This window comes from Scophthalmus maximus, chromosome 3 (genome assembly GCF_022379125.1).
Source record: "Scophthalmus maximus strain ysfricsl-2021 chromosome 3, ASM2237912v1, whole genome shotgun sequence".
NCBI classification, from domain to species: domain Eukaryota; kingdom Metazoa; phylum Chordata; class Actinopteri; order Pleuronectiformes; family Scophthalmidae; genus Scophthalmus; species Scophthalmus maximus.
Window position 1 is genome coordinate 18,393,349 of NC_061517.1, and position 21,559 is coordinate 18,414,907.

The following is a 21,559-nucleotide window of genomic DNA, read 5'->3' on the forward strand; positions in this document are numbered from 1 at the left end:
AACCTAAACTGAAATAGGTCAGTATTAGAAGAAGCTTAAGGCCATCTTCTCTCACAGGAGCCACTTAAGACCCAGCTGTATTGTTCTGTATCTGTCCAGCTAAAGAATCTCCAGGAGTGGGCCGGTGGTGGACAAGACGACTGGATTTAGGGGCAGCGGTATACCTATGTATCCACCATGAGAGTAAGCATGGCCCCTTTTTAAATTGAATAGTGTCATTACCTTCGCCGAGGAGGTGATGTGATTGGTTTGGTTCGTCTGTTTAGCTGTTATTGGCCGGCAGGAGCAGTTCTGGAGAACGTCCGGAGCAACATCTGTGGCCATTTACGTTGTGTTGGTCATAACTTCCATGTTAAAAGTCCCACGTGGGGACGAGGGATGTAGTTTTCCCCTCTACCGGCTCCCGGTCAGTGAGACTGATGATGAGGGTGTGACCCTGCCTGCTGATGATCACCTTGATCTGGAACTCCTCTTCGATGACGGGCCCTTTTTTCAGGTCTCGCGAGAAAGGGGGGAAAAGATGACATGTCGAGGTCAGATAGACGACAGTTACTCTAAGTGGCACGTGTGAAAGATTTAGCTAGTATAATGAAAACTGGCTGGAGCGGTAAATGCTTGCAGGGAAAAAAAATCTCACAATTTCGTTTCCAGACAAGATAATGAACTATTGTGCAGCATGAGCAGACGCACCAGCTATACAGTACATGGTATAAATGTATATGCATGTACGCGTAGATCTTTAGAGCAGAAGTTAGAGACCACAGTCCATTTCAAAATGAAAGAAGCACACGTTGTGATGTGTAAATAACAGGTTACTTCTTCTTCTGTCTTAACACTAGGTTATGTTACTGCTACGTAACATGACGTAAATAATAACTCCAAACAACAGTGCATTTACCAGGCACGAATGAAACAGAATGAAGAAAAGAAAAAGTGTGACTACAGTAAACTAACAAACAGCAATACTTTGCTCTTTAAACCAAACATTTTAGTTTTAACAGTTTTAACTCTTTCAATTCGTTTTTTTTATTTTCATTCCGTGCAACACATGCAGTGAACGTCACCTTTACTGGATCTAATGCCGGCCTTGTTTACTCCCGTCCTCAACTTGCAACAATGCATTTTTTTTAAAAACCCTCTTTAGTCATGGCAAAAAGGACCCATTTCTAAACCTTGTTATAGTCATATCAGTGAGAAATACACACTTTACAATCTCCAGAATTGTAAAAGTTTGGACAGTTTAACTTATCTCAGAGGTCCCAGTTGTGAAACGAGGCTCAAAGGGAGGAACGTCACAATCGCAGGCTTATCTGCAAATCTGCCAAGTGTTTGCATTCTGTGTTGGAAATCTGGGTGTAATGTAAAAAGTCAACAACTTACTTTGTAAGTCACGTCCCAACTCATACAGAGATACACACACATGGGAGGCGTGCACGCAAGGAGAGAAGGGTCTAGCAGCGACGGAGTAAATGGCCAGAATATGCAATCGGAAAGTTCATCTTGCACTTTGAACTCTGTTTTTTTTCCTTCCTTCTTCTCCCGGTAATCATCTCACAAACCATCAGATTTATCTGGTGACCTTTAAGAGTGACCTGACCCCTGGGTCGGGAGGCAAACTAGTTCAAACTGGCTCCACCCCGTCAGGCTACGATGATAAACGCAGACATGCGCGTAAGTGCATCGGTGTTGGTGATCTAGAATGTGCCACCGCCCCGAGATAAAACCTTGTGAATGTATTAAATATATAAATGCTCTATTTTTTCTGACGCTCATCTGGTTGATGTGATTCTGACTCCTGTGTGTTCACTGCCCTCTCGCGGTCACAGCCGGGAGCTACATCACACATATATGATACAGGGCTGATAGGAAAAATGACCGTCTTATTATTTCTGTTGCTGTTGTTTTTTCACCAATACATTTGATTTTCGATCCAGTCTGAATTTTCCATTTCCTCCCCTAAATGCCACCAACGAGTTAACCTGAAGACCTTGAAGGCATCATTTGAAGCATCGCCTATTTTGTCTCGTGGCAGCTGCGTCGAGTTCCAAACCGGCTAACCGGAAACACTACGATCGTATCTTCAAACTAAAAGCATATATTTTAAATCTATTCTGAAATGTATACATTTATCATAAAGCTTCACTCAAAAATGCTTAGTGAAATCTAAAACCCTTCAACGTGACGGAAGAGCAGTTAAAAAAGCAACAGAATAAACGTAGACTCACCAACCACCGGGTCAGAATTGACGGGCCTTTTGCGAGGAGAGGTTTTAATTTGAAGGCTCGTGCCTTGCGCCGTGTTGTAATTCTCTGGCTTCGCTAGACGCTGCGCACTGATTGTCGGCGGCATCGATACGGCAACGCAGACGCACAGGCAGAGGACGTGTGTGTGGAACTATGGCGTGCACACGGAGGGTGTAGTAGCCTCACGGTGCCGGACTCGGTCGTGGACTATGGCGGACGGCGCTCCGGGCTCGCCGCCAGCTTCCACTCTGCGCCGCGCGTCGCCGCAAACGAACAGCGGTTAAGCCGAAGCCGAAGCGTGCAACTTCCTCCTTTCCCCCGCAACAATCGCCGCTGCCTCGTCCTCCGACTCTCTCTGCTCTTCTTCTTCTTCCCTCCTCCTCCTCCTCCTCCTTCCCTCCAGGCTTGAAGCATCCAGGGTCAGAGAGAGGTAAGAGTCCGGCTGCTGCTGCTGCTCTTGCCACTCGCTTTCATTGTTCAGAGTTTGAATTTTGGCTAAGTACACGGAACTTGTTTTGATTGAAAGGTGTCTAACATATTATTTGCATTACAAAAAAACAACAACGAGCTTTTACAACACGGAGCCTCTGTTGAATTCGCCGGTTAGCACAGATTCACGGGGCCACACCGACCTCGGTCGTCGTGTTCCCCTCTGGTCTCAGACACATCAACAGTGTGGAGCCGCAACAGCTGCTCGGCCACGCTGCCTCGTGTCAGGGCAGGTTGTGATCCAGATGTAGTAGGTACAGACAGGTTATCATACAGATGTAGTAGGTACAGACAGGTTATCATCCAGATGTGGTGGCTACAGACAGGTTATCATACAGATGTAGTAGGTACAGACAGGTTCACATACAGATGTGGTGGCTACAGACAGGTTGTGATCCAGATGTGGTGGCTACAGACAGGTTATCATACAGATGTGGTGGCTACAGACAGGTTCACATACAGATGTGGTGGCTACAGACAGGTTATCATACAGATGTGGTGGCTACAGACAGGTTATCATCCAGATGTGGTGGCTACAGACAGGTTATCATACAGATGTAGTGGCTACAGACAGGTTATCATACAGATGTGGTGGCTACAGACAGGTTATCATACAGATGTAGTAGATACAGACAGGTTATCATCCAGATGTAGTAGATACAGACAGGTTATCATCCAGATGTAGTAGATACAGACAGGTTATCATCCAGATGTGGTGGCTACAGACAGGTTATCATACAGATGTGGTGGCTACAGACAGGTTGTGATCCAGATGTGGTGGCTACAGACAGGTTATCATACAGATGTGGTGGCTACAGACAGGTTCACATACAGATGTGGTGGCTACAGACAGGTTATCATACAGATGTGGTGGCTACAGACAGGTTATCATCCAGATGTGGTGGCTACAGACAGGTTATCATACAGATGTAGTAGGTACAGACAGGTTATCATACAGATGTGGTGGCTACAGACAGGTTATCATACAGATGTGGTGGCTACAGACAGGTTATCATACAGATGTAGTAGATACAGACAGGTTATCATCCAGATGTGGTGGCTACAGACAGGTTATCATACAGATGTAGTAGATACAGACAGGTTATCATCCAGATGTGGTGGCTACAGACAGGTTATCATCCAGATGTGGTGGCTACAGACAGTTTATGATACAGACAGTTTATGATACAGATGTAGTGGATACAGACAGTTTATGATACAGATGTATCAGATACAGACAGTTTATGATACAGACAGTTTATGATACAGATGTATATGATACAAACAGTTTATGATGCAGATGTAGTGGATAAAGACAGTTTATGATACAGATGTAGTAGGTACAGACAGTTTATGATACAGATGTAGTGGATACAGACAGTTTATGATACAGATGTGGTAGATACAGACAGTGTATGATGAAGATTTATTGGATACAGACAGTGTGTAAAAAAAACCTGTCGGTTTCAATACAGACAGTAGAATATGAAGTAGTGTGGTTTGATTATTAATATGCATTATGTGATTGTGGTTGCATGTGGCACATCAGACCAGCACGAGACGAAACACATCATGTTCCCTTAACTGAGACTGGAGTACTAACTGCTCTGCGATAATCATCAGAATCAGAAGTACTGCAATAATAAATGATAACATGATACAACTTGACACTTTTCTAAACAAGGTTACAACATGCTTTACAACTTACAGAGAATAAAACAGCACAGAACTTAACAAGGCAAAGCAAGAATAAGAAAGATAACAGAAAATCAAAAAAGAATCCAAACAAACTAACATCTGGTGGATGGGATTTCATTACAGTTGCTCCAACCAATAGAAAGACCCAACATTATGATGAATAGAAATTGTAAAACCTAAACAAGAAGAATGCAGAAATGATAATCATGAAATCATGATCTTTATCCTTCTTTTTTTCTCTCACCTAACAGCAGACGTTATTTTTTATTATTCTTTCCAGCTGCTGCATCAGCAGAGAGCGAATCCTGGAAGCCTTCCCAGCAGCCACTGCTCGACTGATCGATTGCCAGACCGATCAGAGGATGGACTAACCCTTGGAAAAAAACGTCTCCTCCGCTCCTCATCTCCCCTCGTATCACTCACCTGTCGGGCCCCTGAGGGCCCTCGGGGGGGAGCGGGCGGGATGTCTGGCAGCAGGCAGCCGGCCAGGCACCCGCTGTGGCGCCTCCTGTCGCCGTTCCGCAACCGTCAGGAGCGAGTGGTGCTGGCCCGCAGCGACAGCCTGCCCGGGGAACACGTGCTGAAGATCACGGTCACGGAGACCACGGTGATCGAGGCCGAATCCGGCGTTTGGAACTGGCGCTCGCTGACCTACCTGGGCCTCTGGTACTTCTTCAGCTTCTGCACCCTGTTCCTCAACAAATACATCCTGTCACTGTTGGAGGGGGAGCCCAGCATGCTGGGTGAGTCAGAAAATATTCACATTTAAGAAGCTGAAATCAGAGAATTTTGACTTTCTTTTTTCATAAAAACTACTTGAACTGATTAATCGATTATCAAAACAGTTTAATTTAGTAATCGATTACTAATCAATTCATCGACTAACCGTGCAACTCTACAAGAAACAACCAAGTTTACATGACCCTATTTTCCCACAGTGTACAGATTTGCTTCCTGTTTTTATTCTGAATCAGACACGGCATATTAGTTATTGAGGAAATAGTCAACTATGTATAGCAATTACATTTGTATCATCAAATTGGTTACTGCGGTGGATTTCCTCACTCAGTCAGTTATGTCACCGCAAGTTAATTCATTATGTCAACGAAAATAAAAGGCTGAGCCTAAAACAAACCTTACAGTAGGACCTGTAGTTCCGTAGATACTGAGGATGATTAGCAATAAGTCATTTTCTTTCTTCAGGTAGCTATGAAGGTTAAATGAGGCTGCAGCTCAGAGAGTTTGTTTGACGTCACACGCTGTAGGGGTTTGCTGCTGACGCACTACTCTTAATGTCTGCCGTCTGCCCCTCAGGTGCCATTCAGATGCTGTCCACCACGGTCATCGGCTGCCTCAAGATGTTCGTCCCCTGCTGCCTGTACCAGCACAAGTCCAGGACCGACTATCCTCCCAACTTCGTCATGATCATGTTATTCGTCGGACTCATGAGGTGGGTTCCCCTCCGCCTCCGCAACTGCCCGACAACTTAACAATTAATAATTCTGCATCCCAATGTGGCCAAATCGCCGGTTTTCAAAAACTAAACGGTAGCTTTCTGAGAAAGTAGTGCGGAACTGATTGATGGATAGGACATTTCTAAACGTCTAAATGCTGACGCCATCTTTGTCAGGTTCACCACTGTGGTGCTGGGCCTGGTGAGCCTGAAGAACGTGGCGGTGTCGTTTGCCGAGACGGTGAAGAGCTCGGCGCCGATATTCACCGTCATAATGTCCAGACTGATCCTCGGGGAGTACACAGGTAGACACTCGTGGCGTGTGGCGTGCAGTTTGTCTGTAAAGTGCAATGAAAAGGGAAAAAAAATACTCTCATTTGCTTCACAGGCAGATATGTCTTATTTAGAATCATGTATTTTTACCTTTTTTTGCTGCACTGACCATTTCTCAATTCAGACTACCGGAGGGAACTTTTACCTCTTTGCTTGAACACAAGTTTCCGATTTTTGTACCCTGGAGGAGATGAAATCTTTGTCCTCTTTTGTGTGAAATTAATTCATGCTTTGGACCGTTTCCCCCTTTCTGACACAATGGCTGAGTTTCCAAAGACTTTTGATGTCGTTGTTTCATAATGCATAACTGAAAAACACGTCAGCTTTGATAAAAAATAACTGCTACGTTGGCAGGCATACAATCCTGATGGTTTGGATAGTTGGTAACCGGTCGCCACCCCTTATACAAGTAGAACAGGCTGAGTGAGGTGATGAGTGATAAGGGTTTTTTTAAGGGTCGTGAGTGACTCATTTGTTTTACAACCTGCAAACGTGTTGTTTGTTTTACAACCTGCAGGGCTGTGGGTGAACCTGTCCCTGTTTCCCGTCATGGCTGGCCTGGCCCTCTGCACGGCCACGGAGATCAGCTTCAACATGCTTGGCTTCTCCGCCGCGCTCTCCACCAACGTCATGGACTGGTACGCCGGCCCCTCGGCCACAGACATGACACAGGCGGTGGCAAATGCTCGATTTTAACCCCTGTATCTCTGATCTCAGTTTGCAGAACGTGTTCTCCAAAAAACTGCTGAGTGGAGACACATACAGGTTCAGGTGAACGACCGTGACATCTTTCACTGGTAACTGACATGACAACGTTTCTGTACTGTGAAAACTCACAGTTTGTCTAATTGACTCTCCTCAGCCCTCCGGAGCTGCAGTTCTATACAAGTGCAGCCGCAGTCATCATGCTCATACCTGCCTGGGTGTTCCTCCTGGTAGGTCCACACTGAGTTTGTGCCTCAGTTATTGTTGTATCAAATTATACACAGGGCTGGGCCATGGCAATTACACTATTTACTTCACCTAAAGGCTGTGGGATCAATTTTCTGAATTATAAAAGATGCAGATGAGTTCCATCAGATGCGAGACAGTTTCACTGGTGTTAATGTCACGCCATGTGTCCCCGTGTTCCTCAGGACCTTCCAGTGATCGGGAACAGCGGGCGGAGCTTCATCTTCAGTCAAGACATTATCCTGCTGCTGCTTTTCGACGGCGGCCTGTTCCACCTTCAGAGTGTCACCGCCTATGCTCTCATGGGACGGATTTCCCCCGTCACCTTCAGGTAGGAGACAAAACAGATTGTATTTCTGATGAAGCTGATGTTGAAGATAATTATTACCCTCTACTGATCCCTTTTATCTCCAATACAGCAAGAGTTTATTAGATAACAGTATTCTATTTGCATTGAGAACTGCACTGATTTTACACATCAAGTCTGTTTACAGTACTTGGGCAGTACAAGTGCATGTGTGTATATAGCCATTTAGAATAGAATATAAGGAATTTGGATGCAGTCCTATCAGTGCCACATCAGAAAAAAAGTGCAAAACAGTTAAATAAATATAAAAGTCACTATAAAAATGTGGCTCCAGAGGAAGTTTGGATTCGAGGACTAAAAGTTTGAAATAAAGAAAATCTGGGTTGACAGAAAGAAGTGAACTGTGACTGTCAGTGGTTAAGTTGTGTCGAGGAATAGAAATGTAAACCATATCTCTGGTTATGCTGCGTCAATACTGATTGTTTTTCATAACGTCATGATGGTTGAAATCGCTGTCACCACCTTAAGTGCAACCTGCACTTGCAAAGAATTTCAATATCTCTGATGGTCAGAGAAAAAACAGTGGGAAAAAGGATTTTCATTCCAACTCCAGAGCTTGTCTGAGGGTCGTGACGGTGTTGATCAAAGCGATGAAATGGAAGTCTGTGCCTTCAAACCCTCTTTGATTATTTAACATGTTGCAATATCAGAGTATATTTTGGACATGAGTAAGTCTCAGAATGTTTCAGATGAGGGTTGTTGGGGGGGGTGTAAGTCTTCATTTAGATTTAGATGGGGCCCACAGGGTCGGACTTTGGAAGCTCCTGCTCTAATACGTTGTCAAAAAGTAACTAAACATCTTGGCTACATGCTGTATGTGTCGAGTCGCATCCCAAGACTTAATGAAACCACATAATGTGACCACTGAGCGTCTGTTTGCTAACTGGCGTCAGCCAAAGCTTATTGTTGTGAAAGCATTTAGATGAACCAGTTTAAAATGGGAGTGAGCTTCGCCTCTGAACCATGTTTCTGATGAGAGGTAATGCTCTGACTGAGGAGCCAAGAACTGGACGAGTCTGACAGCATGATTCAGCAACACACTCATCCCTCTACTTTGTCCTCAGCGTTGCCAGCACCGTCAAGCACGCCCTGTCCGTGTGGCTGAGCATCATCGTGTTCAGCAACCACATCACCATCCTCAGCGCCGGCGGCACTTTGCTTGTGTTCTTCGGGGTCTTCTTGTACAACAAGGCCAGACAGCTGCAGAGGAAAAACCTGAAGGCAAAGGCCGCCGCCGAGCAGAACCACAAACCACTACTGGAGGACCAGGACTCCGTCGCCCCTCAGTCTCACTGAGGACCTGAGACTTGAAAAATGGAATCAAGTCATGAGCAAAAACATCTGTAGCCGCAAGTGGTCATCGCTTCTTTTGGGCCTCGCGATTAAAGGACCAGTTGTGTCCGATTTATTGGCATCTACGTTGGCTGCTGTGGAAAACATGGCGGTGCTCCCAAATGTAGTTTCAGACTGTCGCTGTGACAAACGAGCTTGGAAATATTGATATTTGAGAGCTGGCTTTTTAATGACTCGTAAGACTTTTTAACTGATCTACATTTCAGCCTTGCTCCTCGACCTGCTGGGCTCGATTCCAGCACTTGAAGCCACTGACTGTTATTCAGCCGCGCAGCTCTTTTCGGGTGATCGTACCCGGGTACAGGAGTTGGTGGCACATAGTGGGGAATGAAAGAGGCACCTTTCTCCCTGTTGCGAGTCAGTTGTACCATCACAATGAATTTGAAGCTTTTATCTTTAAAGTAAAAAAGTTGCACAATGCTGCTGTAAGGGGGACCCACTAGTGGTTTTGTGTCCATGTCACGTCTCAAAGCTGAAAGTGAAGTTTGGTGACTGGCTTGGTGAAGGTCACAGATCCGACCCTGCCATCACTTATCCTGTGGAACTCTATATTCCTGTGTCCTGATGACCTTTTTTTTAACACCCCTCACCCTGGATCCTCTGCCTTGTCAAAAGTGCATCAGTACACGGGGGAAGCTCAGGGTGTCCTTCAGCTTTTTTTGGAAGGAAAAGAACTTCTGTGAGCCTTTTGTCTTACGAACGCATTCCAGTACGCGCTGATTTGTCCCTCACCTGTGGTATGGCAGCTGCTGGACGAAGCTCTAAGATTTTATTTTGTAAGTTTCTCTCGATTGCATCTGAGTACGAGACCTACCGGCCGACTGCCACTTACTTTTAAGCAATGTGTGGAAGATTTGAAAGCCACACGCTGCATTCTAGGAATGCTTATCTATCAGGAAATGTTGTGGGAGTCTGAAGGCATTTATGTGCTATCTTATTTTTGTCTGTTTTGTTTCTGTGGGGTTTTTTGCATGTTGGGATGGCATCCCTGGCAACCCTGGTCAGTAAAAGGGGCTTAGAGACAAATTGCTGTCTTTAACACGTTCATCTTAAAGGAAAAAAAAGTTTCCTTTTCATTTGTTTTTGTGTCGTTGGCTTGGATCAGTTAAGGCTGAAAACACCCAGACAATCATAGTCGGAAAAATAAAAAAGGAGCATTGTTCGAATTAATATTTCTGTAGAAATTTGCATTTACAAAAAAATACTTCCTGGTTTAGCTTTAGGCCTGCTCTACTCATGGGAGGGATGAATAGCCGCAAAACAAAAGCGCTCATGTATCACCTCCTGATAAAAGTAAATGATGTTTGTGTAGTAGTCATCTGATTTGTGTCACTGCGCTCCGATATCTCAGGTGATTGCTGTGCTATCATAAACAGCTTTATGATGGGTTCAAACCCCTTTCGACTCTGCTCATTGAATTTAATGTCCAATATATTTCTACGGGCCATCTTGTAGTTCACTTTTAAAGCGAACAACATACATCAGCTCCTGACGCTCAGCCCTGGAGCTGCATCGACAACTCAAAAAGCCTTCTCTGTCCTCACTGGGTTTCATTTCAGCTTCCTCCAGAGACGTCTTTCTTACTGTACACAGACACGTAAGACACACAGTGCCACGTTTTCATCTTGCCAAAAATAGTTTGTACATGCAATAATACATAATTTCTACATGCATTTTAATGTTGTTCTGAGCATACTGCTTCTATTCTCCCACTCTGCTCACGGGTCCAGACGTCTCTCCCTCGGTTCATCAGTGTGTGATAGGACAGTTCTGGGTTAATCATTTATGTTTGCTGAATTTTTTTTTTGTGCCTCATCAAATTTTCTCTTTTCTTTTCTGACTTTGAACATTTCATTAATTTACAAAATAAACATGTTTGTTCTACGTCACTGTTTCCTCTTTATTTTCTGAGAACTGGTTTCTTGGTAAAGTGCAAATAAAAACCACCGGGAGTTGGCTACGATTTAATGTGGATACCAAACACTTATACAGACATAACATATCTTTATATACTCATCTTCTACATCAAAGTCAATGAGGTGAAGTTCGAACATGCAGTTTGTGTATTAGTATGAATAAAGGTTCATGGGTGGAAAGTGTTGAGCAGTTGTGAACTTTACATTTGGGAAGATACGAATCGGAGATGTCAAAAATATTGAGTGATGTATCTCCTTACTGAGGTTGTGAACACTAGAGAAGATGAAAATATTTTCTCTCAAGCACCTAGGGAAAGTAAATTTTGCATTGTTTTGCCTGTACAAACAGTGATATCATGTGGCATTTCTGGTTTAAATGTACATCAGTATACTGAAACCGGTTTATCGCAATATTCTACCTGTTTACTTTATCCTCATTTTCATCCTATGTTTGCACATGTAGTGGAGACATTTTAGTTTGGCCTGAAGTTTCATTCTTATGATGGTGTATTAGGGCCATATTGAGGGGAAAAAAACTTTTGAAAATAAGGTCAGGATGTCATAGTCATAATTGAGAATAAAGTTATAATAAGACAAGTATAAATTTGGAAACTTTAAAAAGCCATAAAATATTTCACAAAATTTTGAGAAAATTAATCTTTTAAATTCCTGATCCTTATGATAATGTGGTGCCAAAAAACGTATATACTAAATTATAACTTGACAAGATGCTCCCTCATTCCTCATTTTAATAGAGCATAAAGTCTGACAAGAACTTTGGAAATGCATTAAAAACTGTCAAGTTGAAAGAAGGGAAAGCTCCAAAGAGCAGAGAGGAACTGCAGTCGGGTGATAACCATAGGTGTCATGATGAGGGCGTATTCACATTATACTCAGAAATTTGAATCATTCTTAATGTAAAACTATTGATGGTAGATGCTCAGTGTACCGGAACTACAGTAGATCGTTTTCAGCCACATCTCTCACGCCTTTTGTCAGCAGACGAGTTTGCCCCGCAGTGACAGAGATGTTTACTCGAACCACCACCTGATCGGTGGCGAGGACCCTCCTCCACATAGCAGCGCGTCTTAATACTGAAGAGGACAGAGATTAGTTTAGACTCAACGGCACCAAGGATCAGTCCAATGTCGAACAGGAACAGAAAAGATCTTTCAGTTTACAAAGACAACAAGTGCAACCATTCACTGTCCGCGGTGAGGTCATGTCGCTGGTGGATAGAAGAGCTTCATCAGACTCTCGTAGCTGAGGAAAGTGATGGCGTTGACAGGGAAGGCCCTCAGGCTGTTCAGCAAGAGGCCTTTGAAAAAGACCCTCACCCCCTCCTCTCTCGCGCTCACTCTCATGCAGTGGAGGACGCCCCTGTATTCCCGGCCGCCGGCCCCCGACATCTGGAGCCGGGCTTTCACCACGTCCATGGGCGTGGCGAAGACCCATGTCACCACACCTGCCACGCCGCCGGCCATCAGTATTGCAAATGTATCTGACGAGAGAAAAGTTAAAGAAATGACTGCCAATATTTTTGAAGTGTCTCTAGATTGAATGAGCCCTGGACATTTTGGTGGAGCTACTGTAAATCCGAACCTCAACCTGAATCCAAATGTTCTTCTGTGCAACGGCTCAACGCACAGAAAGCTAAACTAAGGTTCATTATTTTGCTTTTTATAATGTCTATTGTATATTTTATATGGAAGCCCATTTCTACCAGGTAACAACGGAATGACATAGAAATCCTCATGGTTGAATCAAAGTGAAGACTTTTTAAAATGATTGTTAAAACTATGAGGCACCAATTCACATTTAAAAATTTCGACATATCAAAACTTTGACTGGGTCAAAGTTCCTCCTGAACTGTTACCTCTGAATTTGACCTAGGATTTTTACGTATTTTTAATATCTTATAATTTTAAATGAGAAAGTCTAAGCATCTCACGATTTAACTTCAAGATAAGTAGTATTTCCTTTTATACTTCACAGACTCTCCCAGTGACACATTCAAATTGGGTTGGCACTGTTGCGACTGACCCGGCTGTTTGCCGCTCCCTGTCAGAGCCGACCGAGTGACCTCGTAGGGCAGAAAGTAGAGTCCGTAGCAGGGTACATCTCTCAGGGCGAGGGCCGTCCCTCCCCTGAACAGACCCCTGGCCCCTTCCTCCTTCAGGATGACGGCAACACAGTGGACGGGTCCTCGGTATCGGTCGGCGCACGTTTGACCCTGCAGACGCACCTTCACCAGGTCAATAGGTGCACAAACAAACACCTGGAACCAGATAACATTAGAGGGTCAGTCCACCGAAATGACGAGGATTTATCTTTCAGTTTTAGATGGTATTGTCGACAGATTTGAAACCAAGCTTTTAAACGAAATCACTTTAAAGGTTAAAGCTGATGGCCCACAACGGACTGATCCTTCAGTATTCTTTGTGTATCCAAAGCCTGAAAAAATTGTTTCAATTGATGTTCAACAACTATTCAGCTGCTTTCAGACATGCGCTGCAGTCCTGACATTTACCTGAACATTCCGAAAGGGCCGTATGTGAGAACGCAAATGTTAGAACTTTACCTGCCAGCCCCCAGCCCGAAATCTCCAAGGAAAGTCTGAGTGATCCCATGTGACAGTGACATGCAACAGCTGGAAAATCTCTGGAAGATTCACAGCGAGCGAGTGGGCGTGTCACCTTAGAAACACACAATGGAACCACACTGTTGGGACTGGGTGACGTGTCCTTTCATTACCATTAACACGCTGTCGTTTATTGCCAATCAAACCACATCCACCATCCTGCTGCTGTAAATAGTCATCAACACACCAAAAGTCCATTGATGTAAATTGTCCCCAAATGCACTCTTTGCTCCTGCCTGTGTCATGTTTGCTTGGACCTACAGTGCCCAGCTGCCTCTATAAGTTCCCGAACCTTTTTTCTTTCAATGACACTGAGAGCAACAGACAAAGAATGGGAACTCACAAAGTATTAACAACCAACGTGTTGTTTTGGACAAAAATAGAATGCTAATCCTTTAAAGACGTGTGTGATGTGTTTTGTTGACAGTGGAACTTGCTACACAGGGCTCCTGTCCTGCACACACGCGTGCTCTCCGACTGGACGGTGTGGTTGGTGACACAGACTGAACGTACTGTAGAATCCAAAGATGAAGTGTTTGTTAACAAGAATCAACACACAAACCTCTTTCTACACACGATGCTGCATTGCATTAGTTGAGCACCGGGATAAGTCAACATTATGTTAATGAGGCCCTGACTTACAAAATAGTTACAAATTTAACTTTGACAATGTTATGTTGCGAATGTTAAAACCTATTGGAGCAATTCTATTGCTTCAGCCAGCACCTGAGAATCAGGTAGAGAACCAGGTTAAACAACCTCTTGTTACCTCAGTTTACGACTGGACTTTACATGGTCGATTGCTACACCTCTGATTCTTCATGAACCTTGTGCCTCGGCTCTCCTCGCCTCATGTCAAACTTCACATTCTTTTCGCCCGTTCTGACCCAGACCTTTGTTCTGTGGGTTGTAGTGAACACTGCAACCTCTTGGGGACCAGTAGGGCTGAAATGTCTCGGCGGTTAGCTAGACACTTGGCCTGACTTTGGGTCTCAGGTTACCAATTCCCACAGTAAGTGGGAAACCAGAGGTTCTACAAACATCATAACAAGCATCACAACAGCCCTCATAAGAGGGTCTGCGTGTTGTGTGACACGTAGACCAATGGATGATGAACTGAATATAACTGATCTATTTTCGAGCTGAATGAAGAGCTTTGTTGAGATTAAAGATCCCACTGAAACTGCATTCTTGAGTCTCTCTTCCGAATAAGTCCAACCACAATACATCTTATGGAAATATCGGCCCGACTACTGACGAGGCGTTTCAGGAGCTCCAGGAGCAGTGTTTTCTGTCGGGGTGAGGGGCTCCTTTACCGCGGACTTTTCGGCTTTTTTCCTTTGCAGGCCTTTTACATACTCACGATGAATGATCAGTTCCACAGCACTTGTACGAGACCTGCAAAGGTGCCTTGGGTGAAAAAGCAGTCGGTGAGCGCCGGGTGCTCCTACCTGCATCAGACCCGAGAAGCAGCCAGCGGTGAAGACCTGTGCCGCAGAGGCCGGTTTAGTGCGGCCGCAGCTCTCCGACTGGGTGAGGTAGTCTAGGGCGTTGCTGTAGGAACCGAAGACGATGGAGTTGGCGATGCCCGTGGTGAGCACCGGGAACGCCATGCCTTTGAAGAAACCACGGAGCTGATGGAATGAAAGCACAACGGGCAAACAAATGAATAAGAGTGCATCGTTATGTCCTGTCATGTGGCGGCTGGAGCTGTTCACGCAGCGATGTGCAGTGAAACGACTGATGAGTATGTGACTCTTACCCCTTCGCATGAGTATGTTTTAGCCACACAGTGAAATATCCCTTTATACATAGACCGGGCCTGCAGGCGCACCTGCAAATCAATCACAGGATGTCAGGATAACAAACAAACGCGTGCCTACGCGTTTGTTTAGTCACGTTAATGAATTTCATGTGTGTGTCTTGCGACCTTCACGGTGTCTACTGGATGTCCAACGGCCAGTCCAAGCGCGCCTGCGATACAATAGCCAACAAGGAAAGGTTACCTTCTTCACACGTGCACAACTACATTATATCGTCGCAGTACAAATACAACTGTATTCATTCGATCGCTCCACCTTGTGTTACAAACGTACCTGAAACGCTCCCGGCTACGAACTCCAGAAAAGGCATGACTTGCACAATCGGATGACCTGCGAAGAAGACCAGTGTGACTGACCAGACGTAAAAGATAAGACATATGGGGATGATGCTTCACAGCGGCTGTAAAGCGAACTGGCTAGGGTGCCACTACCAAGCATAGTTAATATATGACTGACATATATTAACTAGTAACCTATGCTGAGCTTCAACTCCTACACGTCAGGCGGGCCCGGCCCGGCTCAGTTGAACCCGGTGACAAAACTGAGCTCACCTTGTGCATGTGGGTAAAGTTTATGTTTATGTCAAATGATGTGCTCTTACTATAATCTCACCTTGTGCAGAAGATCTGACATCATATGAGTGGTGATGACATTTCATTTTACACAACTCCACACTTTACTTTTCCTCCTGTGGTGTACAAAGTCTGTCCAATAATGGCTTCAATCTTCATTTGTAAAAAAACAACAATATTTTGTCATTCAAAAGTTCTCAAACAAACAGCCCTGCACCATTAGTAGACTCCTGCAGTATTGCAGTGTCCCATCTTCACTTCTTAAGAGTTTGTGTGATTGAATGTTCATGTTCGTGGATCTTACTCGAGCTGTTTTTTTCACTTTTGCTCAGTAGTGTCCTGGTCTTCTTCTTTCTCTCTTCCGAGGGTGGAGAGTAGTAAATCACACATGACAGTTCCCCCGGGCAGCAGCGACTCGCATCAGTCTCCGCAGAGCAACACCCTGAACACACCGCATCTGCTGCAGCTCGCGAGGGGCAGAGCAGCGGAGGCCTGGCGGAGCCTTTCGTCCCGCGCCGGCGACGACGGGGCAACGCGACCCGGGATCACAACCGGGCAACAGGCACGAGTTGACCGATGAACCCACGCAACGGGCGCGACGCGACGTGACGCGACTCTCTAGTTGCCTCGGACAATAACCAATCAGAGTTGTCATCTATCGGTGATCGGTGCTCAGGAGCGTGGGGGCCGTAACCATCTCTGTAGCCAGAGACCAGTCACGTGGTTTTTATTTTGCAGCGAGAGAGAGAGGGAGTGTGTGTGTGTGTGTGTGAAACAGTAATTTTGGCACCAGTTCCTTAAAAAAACAACTAAACCCACACTATAATATAAATACATATAAACCCAGGCATCTTAGCTTGAATATGATTGGAAAAAGTATCTATAAAGTATGATAATTGTAACATATAATATAATATCTGGGAATAAACTTGGATTTAAGATATATTTGAGACTTTACAAGACCACATGGTAAAAACATATTTGCAAAACAAATTTATATGAGAAATTTGTTCTATTTCTTCCAAAAAAGTAAAAAAAAAACCCAAAACAATCAATCTACTGAATCGCCAAATGCGACGTCATCAGGAGTGGACGGCAATCAGCTTGGTAAACAACAAGTGACGTCATTGAGGCGCGACGCACGAAGGAAAAGCGTCGTTTCGCGTCGTGAAATGTTTTAAGTCCTAAGTTCCTTTTGAAATCCTCCTCGGAGTTTTCTGTAATATCTCTGTTGAAACTGAAATTTTACTTCTTCGCTCCCCCTGGTTGACACCGTCAAGTCGGACATCGAACCGAATGAAAAACGACCTCAAACAGAGATGACGGCTTGACGGACTGCTGCGTTGCTAACGTTAGCTAGCTCGAAAATTAGCTAAGTGTTTCGTTTTCGGAGGAAGAAACGATGACAACTCTCACGAGACAGGACCTTAACTTTGGACAAGGTAAGGCAACTCAACTGGAGGGTAATAGTCGAGCGTTCGTTCTCTGGCTACGTGCCTCGACGAATTGTAATTGCTAAATCACGGACGTATGCTGGTCACGTCGGCTGAGCATAGAACAAACCAGCGGGTTACTTCTATTGAGTCTGCCTCACTTGCTGTCCCCCTTTTTAAAAAAAACAACCCCCATCATTATATGTGAGATGAGATAATACGGAAACACTAAATTGGCAGGAATTTGCATTTGGTTTGTTTGACTCTGCATTGGTAGTTCATTTGGTATCAATAATGACCACGTGGGTTCCTCTCTTTCCAGTGATCGCTGACATCCTGTGTGAGTTCCTGGAGGTCGCCATTCACCTCATCCTGTATGTCCGGGAGGTGTATCCCTCTGGAATCTTTCAAAAGAGGAAGAAATACAACGTGCCTGTGCAGGTACAGATGAATATACGTTTGCAAAATGTTATGCTCGCAGATTGTTGGAAGTCATATCTGTAATGCTGGGTCTTCTGCCCCTCGATGTGTTTATTTTTCCAGATGTCGTGTCACCCAGAGCTGAATCAGTATATCCAAGACACGTTGCACTGTGTGAAGCCGCTCATTGAAAAGGTAAGACGTGACCTTAAGAGGACACAGGTTTTCATCAGGTAACGTGTCCACCTCTACTGAAATCCTCCTTTTCTCTACCAGAATGATGCAGAGAAGGTGGTGGTGGTCATCATGGACAAAGAGCATCATCCCGTGGAGAGATTTGTGTTTGAGATTTCACAACCCCCACTGCTTTCCATCAGGTTTTCCAATTTTTCAATCGATTAGAAATTAAATATAAATACATGTCCTTTACATTCTGTTGCAAAATGAACACGCCTATACGTTGTCAGCTTGATTGTGGTCCCCTAACTGTGTGTTCATCGTTACAGCTCGGAAACTTTACTTTCACACGTGGAGCAGCTGCTGAGGGCGTTCATCCTGAAGATCAGTGTGTGTGATGCTATTTTGAATAATAACCCACCAGGTAACATTACTTTAGACGTACACGACAAACTTACACATAACAACATTTTTATACTCAGAAATATATACTAATGCAATGATCAGCAATGCTGTTACTAGTTATGGTTACTGTGTTTGACAAAGCCCACATAACTTACCACATATCATTCATGAATATGCAGTTGCTCGCAGTGTGAAGTAATCTTTGACTGAATCCTTAAATGCAGTCTTCTGAATCAAATGCTTTAGGTCACAGATGTTTGCTCGCACGCGTGCGACCTGCAAATGTGCAGACCTTTTCTCTTCTTTTAAACGAGGTAGCGAGTCCGCCAGTGTAGGTCGAGTCCGTGAGAGAGGGAAGAGTCCGGGAGTGATAAGTCAACTGCGGGGGTCACGTCAACTGCACTCGTCACTGTGTCTTCGCGTTCACAGCCAACTCCTGTGCCGATGGGGCAGGGCCCGGATTGAGCGCGCTTGCGGGTCTCCCGACTCGCCTTCCGTGTTCTCTTGCATCCTTGGTTGACATCCGGGCTGGCGCTGGTGCGGTTTAACCGGAACGACGCGTTCCCTTTATCTCTTTGACCTTGTCTGCGGTCCCGTCCAGACCGGACGTCTCGGTGGCCTCTAAGTGGCCTCTAAAAAGGTAGATGGGGAAAATGACTTGGCCAGAAAATGAAATAATAAATCAGTCAGATTCTATTTTTATTTAATTTTGCATTAATCCCTGTAAATGTCTCACTCAACAATGGCAAAACTAACCGTTGACCCTTCTTCCTCATTCAATTCAATTAAAATAAAACTATTCATTACCAAAGCATTTCTCAGTAATGCAGTTAAAATGGGCAAAAATGTGTATAACTGTGTTGCAGGCCGATTTAAGTTGTAGCCCCTAAATTTTCTGCTTGTGTCCCTAAAATGTTCATTAAGGGGCTACTGTGTCCCCAGTAAAAACAGTTTGTCTGGAGCCCTGGATTAGGGTTATGGCCAGGTTTGAATTAATGTCTGCACATCTTAGGAAAGGAGGCAGGATTCGGGTGTAACCTGAGAGGAAGGGTGAGACTGTCAGGTATATTCCAGGTTATAACATTCCCCTGGGTCCTATTCATGTCTCTCCACTGCTGCTCAGAAGCAAAAGGCTCACTGACATTACAGAAGAGCACCACTGAACAAGTGAATTGCTTCTGCTTCTCAAGCCAAAAGTTGCGCAACTAGAGAATTGGCAAATAATCAAGCTTGTAACAGCAAATGGCTTTGTTATTAAGGAGATTATATCATGTGTATATGCTATCCATAAGAGAACAGATACAAATCATAGATCTGTTTGTGTGACTTCCTTTTATGTATGTGTGTTCACAGGGTGTTCGTTTACAGTACTAGTGCATACAAGAGATGCTGCCACACGCAACATGGAGAAGGTTCAAGTCATCAAGGTGAGGTCTTTGAACCACTGCAGGCCCACAAATGAAAACATGATGTGCTGACACAGCAGCATGTGTGTTTCTTGTTGTGATGATTTCTGTCAATATGTAAACACAGAATAATCACATGCATTTGTTGTGTCACATTTGTGCCTCAGGATTTCCCATGGATAGTTGCTGATGAGCAAGAAGTCCACATGCAGGAGCCTCGACTAATCCCGCTGAAGACCATGACATCTGACATAGTAAAAGTGAGCAGAAACATCCCACTCGTCAGTTCAGAGACAAAAACACAGAGGCAGAAATCAAGTGTCGAATCAAGTTTTAATTCTGTTGCTCAGATCAACACTTTGCTGATTCATTCTGTGATTATGTTTTGTTAAATTGTTAATAACATCACATTTGAATGCTCACTGATATTTGTCTGTTCTCGGTCTTTCGCAGATGCAGCTCTATGTGGAGGAGAGAGCCCAGAAAACATAGGTCCCCGCAACCCGAAACGTGGGGGTGTTTGCCGCAGGAGCCACAACACCGAATCACGCGCAAAGTAAATAACAGAGCGGCAAATGAAAGACGAGTGTTTGTTGAACACATGAGATTATTAAGAGCAAGTTGTTCCTCAGGGGATGTGTTTGTGAAGTGCGTACATTATGCAGCAGTTTGGGTCGGTACGATACGTTTGTCTGACACTTGTCGTCTGTCTGTGATTGAATACCATACCATACATGTATAGGTAAATGTGGTTCTATTCTTATTGTCATGTAACCTGTTTTATTGTTTTGAATGCGAGAGGTCAAGGCCTCTCACTCTGCTTGAAGGATGGTTTCACAATTGACCACATTGTCCCACTGAGCTGCAGCAGTTCTGCGCATGGTGTCCAACTGTGTCAGAGCTGTTACCACGGTAACGTTCCCTTCCTCTGTTGCATGACAAATGCAAAGTTGTGTTTTTTGCATTTCTTTATTTTTTACCACTGACAGCATTGTTGATCATTATGTAAAAGATTATGAAATTGTAATAAATTTCTTTTGAAGCACCAGCGCTAGAAATCTCTTTGAGTCTTCCTTAGAAGTTTAATTCATTCATCTATTTGATTTAACACCTACAGTATTCCTGCATCCACCTGAACAGCCTGGCAGCTGTTTTTATGGGTAACAACATAGAAAACTGGCTTTACTTTGAGTCTGTGTGATGGTACAATGTGGCTCTTTATCTTCTCAGGTAGACTGTAAAGGGTCCTCTCACAGATCAAGGCACTTCTCATCGTCTTATTGTGTGGTATGTGTGGAGTGGGCGCTCCTTGAGCTGCAGTAAACATTCAAATTAACAAATAATACTTTAATTTCCCAAGTTGGTACAATATCTGCCCACCCTCGCACACATCCAAACCTCTGCAGTATCAGCACATGGGAATAAGTCATCCTTTCCAACAGGATATAATAACCAATTCTCTGTAGGAAATAGCATTTCATATGTTTGGTAAAGCTATTGAAAGTCTAATGAAACTTGTGTTGCAGCAGGAAAAGATTCACACACCCCTTCACTGGGCTCCATCCATCAGCATTTATGGATGTAGTATCCTGTCACGTATCCTATGATGTAGATGGACACCAGTGCAGCCAGAGCGCCTGCTGTCTTCACTGCTATTCCAGTGCTGCCGATGCACACTCTGTCGTGGATCCTGTGAATGTAGGAGGAGGGGAAGAAGTGTCAGAGATTGAAACTGCTGTTGCTGGACTATAAAGGTTTTCCAATGTTTACTGGTAATATAACATTCAACTGATAATGGGTTTGAAAGATTCTATCATTTCCTTTTGCTTCATCCCATAAATCAGTTTAGTCCCTAACATGTCCCAGTATCTTGTTTTAT

At 44.3% G+C, this 21,559-nt stretch overlaps 3 protein-coding genes across 5 annotated transcripts; 2 read left to right on the plus strand and 1 right to left on the minus strand.

The window, feature by feature from the left end:
* The first annotated feature begins 2,292 nt into the window (after positions 1-2,292).
* On the plus strand, positions 2,293-10,776 carry LOC118316589 (solute carrier family 35 member E2A-like). The gene is made up of 9 exons (XM_035644549.2): positions 2,293-2,673; positions 4,711-5,173; positions 5,745-5,880; positions 6,061-6,188; positions 6,734-6,854; positions 6,934-6,987; positions 7,079-7,151; positions 7,353-7,498; positions 8,599-10,776. Exons 2-9 carry the CDS (start codon positions 4,894-4,896, stop codon positions 8,828-8,830), a joined length of 1,170 nt encoding a protein of 389 aa, XP_035500442.1. The 5' UTR covers positions 2,293-2,673; positions 4,711-4,893; the 3' UTR covers positions 8,831-10,776.
* Positions 10,777-10,838: 62 nt separating this feature from the next.
* Positions 10,839-16,566, minus strand: LOC118316592 (solute carrier family 25 member 45). 2 transcript variants are annotated; one of them, XM_035644555.2, is made up of 8 exons: positions 16,144-16,566; positions 15,880-15,992; positions 15,541-15,597; positions 15,375-15,418; positions 15,207-15,278; positions 14,896-15,078; positions 12,847-13,081; positions 10,839-12,304 (listed from the first exon to the last, which is right to left on the minus strand). In XM_035644555.2, the coding sequence occupies exons 2-8, from the start codon at positions 15,923-15,925 to the stop codon at positions 12,024-12,026; spliced, it is 918 nt and encodes a 305-aa protein (XP_035500448.1). In that variant the 5' UTR covers positions 15,926-15,992; positions 16,144-16,566; the 3' UTR covers positions 10,839-12,023. The 2 variants fall into 2 exon arrangements, with proteins under 2 accessions (XP_035500448.1, XP_035500449.1); XM_035644556.2 differs by lacking the exon at positions 15,880-15,992 and having other exon boundaries at positions 16,144-16,565.
* A 380-nt stretch (positions 16,567-16,946) lies between these two features.
* mad2l2 (mitotic arrest deficient 2 like 2) lies at positions 16,947-20,728 on the plus strand. Of its 2 annotated transcripts, none has more exons than XR_004795227.2 (8): positions 16,947-17,281; positions 17,595-17,713; positions 17,816-17,887; positions 17,969-18,069; positions 18,199-18,293; positions 18,704-18,914; positions 19,628-19,701; positions 19,848-19,911. XR_004795227.2 is itself a non-coding variant. In XM_035644557.2 (8 exons), the coding sequence occupies exons 1-8, from the start codon at positions 17,242-17,244 to the stop codon at positions 20,170-20,172; spliced, it is 633 nt and encodes a 210-aa protein (XP_035500450.1). In that variant the 5' UTR covers positions 16,951-17,241; the 3' UTR covers positions 20,173-20,728. The 2 variants fall into 2 exon arrangements, 1 of the variants encoding a protein (XP_035500450.1); XM_035644557.2 differs by lacking the exon at positions 18,704-18,914 and adding an exon at positions 20,134-20,728 and having other exon boundaries at positions 16,951-17,281; positions 19,848-19,940.
* Positions 20,729-21,559: the final 831 nt, after the last annotated feature.

Bases quoted from the DNA above. Each gene is read 5' to 3' on its own strand.
- LOC118316592 (XM_035644555.2), bottom strand. From the start codon at position 15,925: ATGAAATGTCATCACCACTCATATGATGTCAGATCTTCTGCACAAG. The intron at 15,419-15,540 runs GTACGTTTGTAA...ATTGTATCGCAG, and splicing joins CGTAGCCGGGAGCGTTTCAG to GCGCGCTTGGACTGGCCGTT. The intron at 15,279-15,374 runs GTCGCAAGACAC...ATTGATTTGCAG, and splicing joins ATCCAGTAGACACCGTGAAG to GTGCGCCTGCAGGCCCGGTC.
- mad2l2 (XM_035644557.2), top strand. From the start codon at position 17,242: ATGACAACTCTCACGAGACAGGACCTTAACTTTGGACAAG. The intron at 17,282-17,594 runs GTAAGGCAACTC...CTCTCTTTCCAG, and splicing joins GGACCTTAACTTTGGACAAG to TGATCGCTGACATCCTGTGT. The intron at 19,702-19,847 runs GTGAGGTCTTTG...TTTGTGCCTCAG, and splicing joins AGAAGGTTCAAGTCATCAAG to GATTTCCCATGGATAGTTGC.
- LOC118316589 (XM_035644549.2), top strand. From the start codon at position 4,894: ATGTCTGGCAGCAGGCAGCCGGCCAGGCACCCGCTGTGGCGCCTCCTG. The intron at 5,174-5,744 runs GTGAGTCAGAAA...TCTGCCCCTCAG, and splicing joins GGGGGAGCCCAGCATGCTGG to GTGCCATTCAGATGCTGTCC. The intron at 6,988-7,078 runs GTGAACGACCGT...GACTCTCCTCAG, and splicing joins GGAGACACATACAGGTTCAG to CCCTCCGGAGCTGCAGTTCT.